This window comes from Taeniopygia guttata, chromosome 26 (assembly GCF_048771995.1).
Source record: "Taeniopygia guttata chromosome 26, bTaeGut7.mat, whole genome shotgun sequence".
NCBI lineage: Eukaryota > Metazoa > Chordata > Aves > Passeriformes > Estrildidae > Taeniopygia > Taeniopygia guttata.
The window spans coordinates 1952133-1964327 of NC_133051.1; the positions used below are offsets into that span (position 1 = coordinate 1952133).

General features: G+C 60.0%; 1 protein-coding gene across 3 annotated transcripts in view; it reads right to left on the reverse strand.

Moving 5' to 3' along the window:
• ITPR3 (inositol 1,4,5-trisphosphate receptor type 3) overlaps positions 1 to 1733 on the reverse strand; it is a 36963-nt gene extending 35230 nt beyond the window's left edge. For all 3 annotated transcript variants that reach the window (XM_030291906.4, XM_030291905.4, XM_072918782.1), the window contains exon 1: positions 1514 to 1733. In XM_030291906.4, coding sequence (XP_030147766.4) covers positions 1514 to 1602 — 89 coding nt within the window. In that variant the 5' untranslated portion in view covers positions 1603 to 1733. The remainder of the gene's footprint in view (positions 1 to 1513) is intronic.
• Between the last annotated feature and the right edge of the window lie 10462 nt (positions 1734 to 12195).

The following is a 12195-nucleotide window of genomic DNA, read 5'->3' on the forward strand; positions in this document are numbered from 1 at the left end:
CTCTTCAGCTGCTTCTGAGGAAGTCTGGGAAAACACCTGGCAAAGAGGGGGATGTGAGGGCCAGAGCTGCAAAGGGAGCTCTGAAAAATCCACATTTTTCTAATTGAGCACTGGGACGTGTTCTGGGGACAACAACGAGTGCTGCTCCCTGCAGAGCCTCCTGCAGACCCCATTTCCAAGGGGCTGGAGGAGTGTTCAGCACCCCCTGCCCGGGCACAGCTCTGGCACTGGGACAGCTCCAAGAGACCCCTCCAAAAGCACCCATGGGTGTGCAGGGAGGGCTGGCTCAGACCGGCTGCACCTGCAGGACCTGCTGCCCGCCACTGTGGCTGCACCCACGGGGGTTCTGGGCACTCCTGCACCCCATTTCTGAGCAGCCAGCTGGAGGGAACCCCGGTGGGCAGCAGCCCAGTGCCACGCGTGCCCGGTGGTGGGTGAGGGAACGCGTGTGGGCGCAGGTATGTGCGGCTCCGCTTCGGCACAGGCGTGTGGGAGCAAGTGCATTCAGCGCAGATTATAGAGCCGGGCAGCTCCTGCCCCAGGAATCCCATCCAAGTCAGCATTCCTGCCTGAGCTCAGCCTCTCCTACACGCAGCAGCGTGGGGCAGGAGCTGGCACGGCCCCACATGCCACCCGCCCGGGGCTGCGGGCACGCTTTGGGATCCTGAGTCAGGGCAAGGGAAAACCCACCCGTGCCCCAGGGTGGCACTGTCAGAGCCCTCCCTGTCACCCCCCGTGCTGCCAGGTAAACATTCCCGGTGGGAGCAGAGGGGCATCGCTGGCCTGGCTGTGCCCAGTGGCGGCTCTCGTCGCACCCTTGGCTTGCAGGGACACAAGAGTGACACGGGACAGGTCCCCAGGCTGGGCAGAGATCCCCCGACCTGTCCAGGGAGCTGCCTCAGCCCGGAGCTGGCACTGCCCTGTCCCTCAGCCCCTGGCAGCACTTGGTAGCCACGGGCAGCCCGGCTTGGTGACCCTGCAGCGATTCCCGCTGACCACCGGCTGTGTGCGACACTGAGGGGACAGCGGCAGCCGCCACCGCCTGTGCAGGGCCGGCAGCCTCCGGCCACACTGGGCAGGGTTGGGGGCACAGAATGCCCAGGAGGGGCCCCGGCTGGCCGAGCTGTCACCCCCAGGTGTCCCCATCCTCATCCCACCGACCCCTGGCGCTGCTCAAACCCATCTCATCCCCCAGCCCCTGAACGGGGGGAAGCAGCTTCTGGCCAGGGGAAGGGGGGCTGAGGGTCCCTGCAGGGCCACATCCAGACCCTGGCAGCATCTGGAACGGGGGGCGAGCCCGGGGACAGCCCGGGGACAGCCCGGGGACAGCCCGGGGACAGCCCGGGGACAGCCCAGAGACAGCCCGTCCCCCTGCCCAGCTCCTCTCCCCGTCCCCGCTGAGCTCCCGGAGCTTCCCGGCTCCTTTTCCCACCTCGCTCGGGGCTCAGCTGCCCCGTCCCGTCCCGTCCATCCCGGAATCACCGTGGGGCAGCCCCGGGAGCCCCTCGCTCACCCCAAGGTGCTGATGAAGCCATTGACGGAGCCCTCGGCGTACAGGGAGACGATGTCCCCGATGTGCAGGAAACTCGACATCTCATTCATGGTTACCCTGACCCGGCGCGGCGCCGCTTCCTCCCGCAGTCACCTTCCCGGGCCGAAATCCAGCATGGGCGAGCGGAGCCGGGGGGTTCCTGCTCTGGGGGGCGCGGAGGGGTCTCTGCTCCGCGGGGGGACGATCCCAGCCCGGCTCCTGCCGCCAGCAGCACCGGCAGCGGGACGGGAGCGGACTGCACGCACAAGTTTTACATGTGCCGGGCAGGAAGGCAGCCGGGCAGGGAGGGAGGAGGAAGACGAGGAGGAGGAGGAGGAGGAGGAGGAAGGGGAGGGCGGGGGATGAAGCTCAGCTAAGGGTCCGCATGGGCTCTGTCCGTCTGTCCGTGCCCCGTCCCGCACAGCTGCGCTACCTGCGGCCAATGCGGCGGGATCAGGAAGTCCCTCCGGCAGCAGCGTGCGGGGAGGGGACCCGGGGCCGCCCGGGACGGGGGGGGGACACCGGAGGCCCCACCCCCGCACCCGCCTCCCGTCGGGGGGGACGCGGCTGAGCGCCCCGGTGCCCGCGGGCAGCCCCGGATGAGCTGCCGGGACTCGGCACCAAACCCCCCTCGGGCCGCTCTGAGCCGAGTACGGAGCCCCCAGCCCGGGGGTCTTGTCCGTGGATCCCCCGTTTGGAACGGCCCCGGGAGCTCGGGGGGCGCGGGGAGTCCCCGCGTACCGTCCGCAGCCACGGGTGACAGCGAGTGGGCACTGCTCGGGCTCAGCGGGCACAGCGGGCACTGCCCGGGCTCAGCGGGCTCAGCGGGCACAGCCGCGGTTCCAGCCCCGTCCCGCACGGCTCCCGTGCCGTCCCCTTGGTGCAGCCCCTCTCAGGTGACACCGCAGGACTCCCTGTCCCTGTCCCATCCCTGTCCCTGTCCCTTGTCCCTTGTCCCTGTCCCCTGTCCCTGTCCCTGTCCCTGTCCCTCTCCCTCTCCCTGTCCCTGTTCCTGTCCCCATCCCTGTCCCTGTCCCTGTCCCTGTCCCTGTCCCTGTCCCATCCCTGTCCCTGTCCCTGTCCCTGTCCCTGTCCCTGTCCCATCCCTGTCCCTGTCCCTGTCCCATCCCTGTCCCTGTCCCTGTCCCTGTCCCCGTCCCTGTCCCTGTCTCTGTCCCTATCCCTGTCCCTGTCTCTGTCCCTGTCCCTCTCCCTGTCCCCGTCCCTGTCCCTGTCCCTGTCCCTGTCCCTGTCCCTGTCCCTGTCCCTGTCCCTGTCCCCATCCCCGTCCCTTCGTCCGGCCCATCCCCGTGTCCCGCACCGCCCCCGCAGCCCGGAGAGCCCCGGCTGAGGCCGGGCCGGCTCCCGGTGGATTTTTCTGCCCCTTGCGGCTTCCTGAAGCCCAGGTGGCTCCTGCAGCTCGCACCTGCTCTGCCTCTCACCAGCGCTGTCCCCGCAGCGCTGCCAGACCCTGCCCCTTCGGTGCCAGCCCCACCCTGCACCCAAAAGGCCACATCCAACCCCTCCATCACCACCAGGAGCTGTGGGCAGGAAGGAGAGACCCTCACACCCTCCTCCAGAGCTGTCCCTGCAGTCCTTTGAGGAGCCTTCCCAACACCTCCAGACTGGGCCAGCTGCTCTGGGCTCCCAAATTAACACTGGTGGGAAAGGACCACGTCCTCAGAGCATCTTCTGGACAGCACAAGCGACCCAGTTTTTTACTTTTAATTAAAACTTGCCTGCTGTCAAAACAATATTGGGAGAGGGAAAAAAAAAAAAAAAGCAGCATGATGCTTTTCTCATTTATTTCCCTCCTGTCCCCTTTTCTCGCAAACAAACACAGGTTTCGGGAATATAAACCTTGCCCTAAATAGTGATTTTTTTTTTTTTTTCTTTCCACTAGGAAACGGACAGGTCCCCTGGCAGAACAAAGGGAAAAAAAATTAGTGCAATTCCTCTGGGGGGGAGATGCGAATTCAGGTCCATCAGGATTAGCTGCGTTTTCAGCACAGGACAAATTTAGAAGCCTTTATCTCAGGGCAACAGAGGGGGAAAAGAGAAGATCATGAGAGAAAAAAACCCAACAAAAACTCACTGCTTTTAGAAGCAAATGAAGGTTTCACAACAGGAGCTCAAGGAAAGCCCAAGGAGCCAAAGTCCCAAACTTCACACCCGGATCAGCCACTCTGAGCACGGACACGAGCGGTGCCTCAGCTGAGGGGCACCGTGGCTGTGCCACACCAGTGCCACCGGCCTCACTGGGCATGGCTGGGCAAGGAAAACCCTCTGGGAGTGTCAAAACCCCCGTGGCACCAAACAAACCGGCACCTGGCCTGGTTTCTGCCCCCCAGCAGGACTGGGAACAGCAAGATGGAGCTTCTGGAAACCTCCACCCCACCCATGGCACCACCAGGGTGCTGACAGTGCCCAGACAGGCCCTGAATGTCCCAGCTCAGCTGAGGAACCCAAAATATTCCAGGGGTGTCACCTGCCCACGGTGACACAACATCCCCAAATCCGCCCTGGATGGAGCTGGGATGGAGGAAATCCTCCCCATCCCCAGCTCTGGGGCATGACAGCTCTGTTCTTGTGGGCGGCACAAAGAGGGACCCCGGGGTTGGTGACAGCTCTGTCCTTGTGGGGGGCACAAACAGGGACCCCAATATTGGTGACAGCTCTGTTCTTGTGGGGAGCACAAAGAGGAACCCCGGGGTTGGTGACAGCTCTGTTCTTGTGGGGGGCACAAAGAGGGACCCCAAGATTGGTGACAGCTCTGTTCATGTGGGGGGCACAAACAGGGACCCCAAGATTGGTGACAGCTCTGTCCTTGTGGGGAGCACATACAGGGACCCCGGGGTTGGTGGCAGCTCTGTCCTTGTGGGGGGCACAAAGAGGAACCCCAAAATTGGTGGCAGCTCTGTCCTTGTGGGGAGCACAAACAGGGACCCCAAAATTGGTGGCAGCTCTGTCCTTGTGGGGAGCACAAAAAGGGACCCCGGGGTTGGTGGCAGCTCTGTCCTTGTGGGGGGCACAAATAGGGACCCCCAGCAGGTCCCCAAGGTTTGTCCCCACAGGAGCAGCAGCATGGGCAGGTGGCTTTAAGGACAGAGAAATGAATTCTCCCTGGGGCTCAGCGGATCTCAGCTGCCCTCAGCGTGGCTGTGCCCACACCGAGCCATCCCCCTGCCCACCCTGGGTGTCCCCACTCTGCACAGGGTCCCTCGATGCTCCCAGCCTGAGGGGACACTCCGTGCGTGGGCTCAGAGCTCTGCAGTGCTCAGGTGAGGGGGAGCCCTGGCCACAGGAGCTCCTGGTGGCCACCTCACCATGCCAGCGCTGGCCCAGGCTCTGGGGAGACAGAGCAGTTAAAATAAGAACATTTCCTTCCTTCACCCCTACTTTAAGCCGTGTGATAAATAAAAACTGGGAGTTTCTGCCTCCAGGAGAGGAAGCGGCTGTGAGGAGGCCGCCAGTGAGTCAGGCCGGCAGAAATCATCCCTATTCCTGAGCACAGCCTCCATCCCATCCCTGGCAGGGCCGGGAGCCACATTCCTTTCTCATGCTGAAATTGCTCCTCTGAAGGAGCTGCAGGGTCCCCTCCCTGCCCCAGGCCCCCGCCCTGCCCGCGGGATGCTCCCTTGGCACAGCTCCCCTTACCTGCCCACCCTTCCCACGGGGAGGCTGGCAGGGAGCCTTCCCTGCACTCCCCTGCCCTGGCATGGGGTGGGATGCCCAGAACAGATCACCCAGGGTTGAATCCTCGCCCCCAAAGCTGCACAGGATCCCGCGTGGAGCTCAGCTTTGTGTGGATGCCCTGGAGCCAGCAGGAGGGGATGGAGCAGGCGTGGTAGTGTGCCAGTGTGTGCCAGTGCCCACACAACTTCCCAGCCCTGCCAGGGCCCCCTCTGGCTTCTGGTCCCCTCAGGAATCCCAAATCAAGGCCGGCAACTCAAGGGTGAAACCACTTGGAAGAAGAAGAAGGAGAAAAATAACTGTGGCTGCCTTTGTCTGGGGAGGAGGGAGGGAGACACTCGGTCCCTTGTGCCAGGCACTGAGAGGGCTCTGCTGAGGCTCAGGAAGATGAGGGGGGTTCTCGGGCCAGGAGAGGAATTTGTCCCCTCGTCTGGTGGCTCTGGGGGCAGCAGGGGGGTTAGGGAGCACCCAGAGGCAGCACAAAGCCTGTGTGGAGCCTTTCACGCTGCTGCCCCGTCCTGCCTTCCCAGAGAGAAGCAGCGTCAGGGCTGGGATGGATGAAACCAGGACTGACCCCAGGCCAATAAAAAAAGGGTTGTTTCAATCCCATTTCTCCTTCTGAGTGAGGATTTCAGCGCGCAGAGCAGCTCCCACTGAACAAAACCTCTCCTTTGGCACAGAAAATCCACAGGGATGAGGGTGAGACCCCAAATCTGAGCTGCAAACCCAAACCTCCCCCTGCAGCAGCTGCTTGAAAGGCACCCCAAGGTCTGTGGGAGAAGGGCTGAGCCCCCTCGGGTGATTTCAGTGCCAGAGGAGACGGGAGCAGCTCCCTCCTGCCTGTGCCAGCCGTGCCCGGGCGGCTGCGGCGGCGGCTGTGCCACGGCTCCCGCGGGAGCAGCCGCGCTCCCCTGAAATAGCATCTCAGTCTGGATGACTTTGGCCCACATCCTCAAAGGTGGTGAGGCTCCGGGTTACCTCGGAGCACCCCAACCCCCCCCCACACCCACAGCGGGGGCAGGACGAGGCTGGCAAGGAGGAGATGCTCGGGGTGACCTCTGGGAGAGGGAAAAGCAGAGGAATTGCTGGAGGAACATGGGGTAAACTCCTCAAATCCCACATTTCTCCATGCCCAGCTTGCTGTCCACCCATCCAAACCCATCCTGCTCCAAGCAGGAGCTGAGAAAAGGGAAGAACCCCCCCCCACACACTCCTTTCCTCCCACTCTCCCTCCTGGGAAGGGTTAAACGGCGCTGGCGTGGAAGACACTTTGTACTTGGATTTAAAAATACAGCCAAAGCCCCGGTGGCCCAGCGCCATGCAAGGCACAGGTATATTTCCACACTCGAGCCAATAACCTTCCCCGAGGGAAATTTAGGCTTTTTATGATTAAAAGGGGAAAAAATAATAGTGGGGAATTAAATATAGTACAGAGAGCGAGAACAATTAGCAGTTGCTCTTGGCGACACCGGGCCAAGTTTGGGACAAGCGCCGCGGTTGTGTGGGAGCAGCGGGGTTGGGGACAGCCAGCGGGTGACAGGGGACTGGGCTGTGGCAGGGAGGGATGCTCGGACCTTGCCCCAGACCCCTGGGAGGAGCCACACCTCGTGGGCAGGGCTTTTTCCTCCCTTGGCTTTATCGAAAGCAAATGGAAGTGTTTGCACAGGTTTGTAACTCCCCTAATAAGCAAACACTGGTTAATTGGGGGGTGGAGCAGGGGCTGGGGCTGCCAGCTGTACCCCCAGCCCAGGCCAGGATGGCAGGGTGGGTGAGGGAAGAGTCCTGTTCCTCGTTTCCCATCCCTTCGTCAGCTGCCCAAGAGGTTTTGCACTGCCCAAGAGGTTTTGCACTGCCCAGCCCTCCTGGCTCTCTGACCATCCCTGCCCTGCGCCTCAGGTGTCACCTCTGTGCAGCCACCTTCAAAATCCTCCACAGCTGTGCCCCAAATCTGCTGCTTTTTTGCCCATTACAGCTGTGCCCATGTGGGAGCAGCACTGGCTCAGCCCCACACAATTTATATCCCAAAAAAAGCCTCATTTATTCACCCAAGGCCTTCTCCTGCACATCAGGGCAGGACCCAGGCCAGACTGGTCCCAGCAGGGTTTGGAGCAGCCTGGAAGGTGTCAAAAGCAGGAATGGGATGAGCTTTGAGGTCCCTCTCACCCCAAACCAGCCTGGGAGTCTGTGACAAATGGGCAAATGTCCCAAGCAGCCCTGAGCAGTGCTGGGATCGGATCCCACAGTGTGCCCAGCCCCTGAAGAACCCCAAAGGGCTCCAGCATGGCCAGGCACAGCCTTTCCTCCCAGCAGCAGAGGGGTTGCCAGGCCACGCCGCGTTTCCTCTGCTCCCAAGTGGGCCACGCCGGGCCTCTCATGTGGCCTGTGGTCAGCACACAGCCGTGAATGAAGGCACATCTTATCAGAGCCTGGCAGGAAATGTGCTGGGGCACGCAGCCCGCGGTGCCCTGCCAGCCTGGGGCACGCTCAGCGCCATCCCAGCCTGAGCTGGGCGTAGGGAATGATGTGCCAGGCAGATTTGAAGCAGGGGGTACAGCAGTGAAGCTCCTCTTGGGGGTGGTCTGCTCTGAAAGAGCCCATGGGAAGGTCACAGAGAGAAGGGACAGAGCCAGCCCTGTCCTGGCTCAATTGCTCCCAGTACAATCCCACATAAAATGGCTGAGCTGTGGTTTCTCCCCTCCTCCCCCGCATTTTAAGGCAAGTTAGTGCCAATCAGCCTAATTACAGCCCTCGCTGAGCAAACCACAGCCTTGCCTTCCTTCCTGCTGACTGACGGGCTGGGATGCCGGTGGCCCATGGCCTGTGCCTCCCTGTCCTGGCCAGGCCACCACCCCTGTCACATTGGGCATGTCCCTGAGGGGCAGGGGGACATGTGGGGGCTGCTCCCCTCGGTGCACACACCCTGCCTGGGCTCCTCCAGGCAACAACGTCAGGAACGGGGTGCCAGCTTGGAGCACGGCTGTTCCTGCTGGGATGGCACCGGAGATGCAAAGCTGGAAGGGACCCCGTGCCCTGCTGGACCCCCATCCCAGCACGGCCAGGAGTGCCCTGGGCACCCTGCACATCCTGCTGGGAGAGGATCATGGATGGGTTGGGTTGGGTTGGGCTGGGAGGATCCTAAATCCCATCCAGTTCCACCCTTGCCATGGGTGGGAACACCTTCCACCATTCCCAGGCTGCTCCAAGGTGGCCTTGGGCACTCCCAGGGATCCAGGGACAGCCACAGCTTCTCTGGGCACCCGTGCCAGGGCCTGCCCACCCTCACAGCCAGCAATTCCTGGCATGTTATTCCTTCTGGGCACATATTCCATCACTGTAAACTGGGGACTGAGTGTGGGGTAGCAAAGCCTCATCAGACGTGTTTCCACCCTCGGGGGCTGCGGCTGTCCCTCCCAGCTGAGGGAAATCCTCACCCCCAAATCCAGATGAGGGAAATCCTCACTCCCAAATCCAGGGAGAAAATTCTCACTCCCAAACCAAGGGAATCCTGACTCCCAAACCAAGGTGAAAAAAATCCTCGCTCCCAAACCTAGGTGAGAGAAATCCTCACTCCCAAACTGAGATGAGGGAAATCCTCACTCCTAAACCCAGATGAGGGAAATCCTCACTCCTAAACCCAGGGAATCCTCACTCCCAAACCCAGATGAGGGAAATCCTCACTCCCAAACCCAGGGAATCCTGACTCCCAAACCAAGGTGAAAAAAATCCTCACTCCCAAACCCAGGTGAGAGAAATCCTCACTCCCAAACCCAGGGAATCCTGAGTCCCAAACCCAGGGAATCCTCACTCCCAAACCCAGATGAGGAAAATCCTCACTCCCAAACCCAGATGAGGGAAATCCTCACTCCCAAACCCAGGGAATCCTCACTCCCAAACCCAGATGAGGGAAATCCTCAGCCCCGGGGAAGCAGCGCTGCCCCAGCGGGCATCTCCTCCTCGGGATGAGTGACTCGGTGCCAGGGCGGCTCTCCGGCAGCTGAACAAAGCCGGAGAGGGAAGAATTCGTCATGTTGGGCTGAGTCACGGCAGCCGGGACAAGGGACCGAGGGACAGCCGGGGACTCCGCATGTAAATCAGCCCGGAGCTTGTGGCCATGCCATAAACCAGGACAGGCACGGGCGGAGGGGAAACAGCCAGAGCTGGGCAGAATTTACAGCTGGCAAAGAAAAAAGGGAAACACATAAGCGCTTTATTTTGTGGGGTTTTAAGAATTATAGGTGGCATTACGGTGTATTTCACATCCCACCAGCAGACTCTAAAGATGTTTGCTGCGCTGAGCAGGGTTGGATGTGTGGATGAAGCAGGTGGGGATGGCCCATCCCTGGAAATATTCCAGGAGAGGTTGGATAGACCTTAATGATCTCCCAGTTCCATCCATCCTCTGCCATGGGCCGGGACACCTTCCACCAGTCCAGCTTGCTCCAAGCCCTGTCCAACCTCCTCTGGAACAATTCCAGGGATGAAATAGGTGCATCTGGATTCTACAAAAGGGTTCAAGTCATTCCCAAATGTAAAGCAGGAATGATATCTGCCTGGAAAAGCAGCCCCAGCTCTCACTGCAGCCATGGCAGAGCTGCTCAGCCCATGACAGGAGAATTTCCTACCCACGGCTCCTCGGCCGCCTGTGCCAGAGCTTGAATCATTTCTGTCTTCGAGGCAGAAAGTCAGAGGATTTCCTTGAAAATAGAGCCTTTGTTTGGCAAATATTTCTCCCATCTGCTCCAGAGCTGTGAGTGCCCTTTGTTGGTTTGATGATGGTCTCTTCCTCAGCCAGGGCAGTGCCAGTGGCACAGAGGGGACCCTGTGGCCCCAGGGCAGTGCCAGTGGCACAGAGGGGACCCTGTGGCCCCAGGGCAGTGCCAGCAGCACAGAGGGGACCCTGTGGCCTGTCTGAGCTGCCAGGCCAGGGAGGAACTGCTGCCTGTGTCAGAGCCTGGGTTTGGTGTGTCAGAAATACCAGGCTACATCCTTAGCGGTTTGGAATTTGGGGCACAGATCGTGGAGCTGTTCTGTGCTTTTAGAGCACCTGAAAAAAAAAAACCCAAAAACTGATCTGAAGTTGGAGGCGACCGCCTGGAGCCTCTCGGCCCCATCATCCTACAAATGGGTCATAATAAAAAATAAATTAGTGTGAGTCCACAGAAGGCAGCAGAGCTCTATCGCTTTCACAGGCTGAGGATCCCTATGAATATTTCATTTAAAATATTCTCCTCTGCTGGCTCGGATCACTGGAATATCCGAGTGGCTCACATTTGTAATGCAACTTTACAGCAGCTTCATGAGCCCTGTGACTCTCAGCCTGGACGTTATTCCAGGCCTTTCTTTCCCTCCATGTTGGTGCAGCATCCCGCATGGAGGAGGCCACGAGTGGGACTTTGTGGAGGTGCAGCAGGAGCAGGACAAGCCCGAGTGACTCAGGGCACGGCTGCAGAGAGGAGCAGGGTGATGGAAATGGGATCAAGCCTTCCCACCAGCCCATCCACCTCCACAGCTGGGAGAGTTCTCCAGTGCTGGATCCCGGTTTTCCATCGGCACGGGAGAAGCCAGCGAGGCTGGCAGAGGCTTTTCATCATGCACAGGCCATGTTTGTAAAGAGCTGCCCTAAAATAGTGCCAGCAGGATGTGGCACACCACCTGCAGCCACGCCAGGGTGACAAGTGACCTCAGAGGGCACAGCAGCTTCCCAGCATGTCAGAATCTGAGGTATTGGTGATTCCGAGATTGTAGAAAGTCTCTGTCTTTCTGCCCCGCTGCCAAAGCAGAAGCCATAATTGGTCTGTGCTGTTTCAAGGCTGTTTATTCTGTTTATCTCTAACATGTTCTGCTGCCCTGCCGCAGCTCTGTCCTGCAGGGCAGCGTGTGGGGCTCTGCCCTCAGTGGGATGGTACAAACATTAAATACCACAAACTACCTGTGCTGGATTTACAATAACGTGCCAATATCTGTCACCTACGTTGGACAGTGTGTCCCCAGCCTGAACCAACAGAAAAATGCCAACACCACAGTGAAACATGGAGGGCATGAAGAAGGAGAAAAAGGACAAGACACACCCAATTCCCTCCATCTTGTCCCCTCTGAACCCCTAATCGGGAAACCTAAAATTTTACTCTTTCACCCGTGTCACACTTAATTATTATTCTTATCAAACACTCAGAGCTTGTAATTCATCCTGTAAGATTGAAAACTCCTCTCCATGGACAGAGATCACAGCCAGTGTCTCTGGGGGCTCTGTCCAGGGGGGTTCCTGACCCCTGCCAGGGTCCCAGGGCAGCCAGAGGGAAGCCCTGGATTCCCACACCAGCACAGCCTGGCCGAGGTGTGCCCACTTCCCACGGGGACAATGAACACGGTGACGCCGTGGAAAGGCCTGGTTGTCCCTGCCAGGCTCCTCTCAGCAGATGACACCCTCAGAGGTGCCCAGAACCCCGCCAGGAGCTGCCCTGCAGTGACTCAAACCCTTCCTCCCGACACCTCCGCCGTGTTTGACACTTGTCCTGGCAGAGGCTGAGCTCTAATAATAACCCCCACATTTTCTCCAGCTTCAGGAAATCTCGAGCGGTTTTGCACAGCCTGGAGTCTATTTGGAGCTCAAGGCTTCTAAGGATGTGTCAAGGACGGAGAGTTTTGGTACCTGGGAAGGCATCAGGGGAAGGGGCAGCTCGGTTAAACCACACTGGCAGGAAAACAACAGTGGCCATGTGAATTTGCCACTGTCAGGGTCCAGATTAAACACCCTGGGGACAACCAGGGCGTGCATCTCTCTCCCAGCCCCGGTTTCAGGGCAGTTTGGGGGCTACATCCCCGTGCTGTGACATTCCCCAGGGATGGGCAGGAGCACGAGGTGGCCAGGAGAGCATCCAGGTGTCACCAAACTCCGTCCCCACACCTGGAGCAGGTGGCCAAGGCTGGGCAGGGAGCGGGCGAGGCCCCGGGACGGCTCCGGGGGAAGCTCG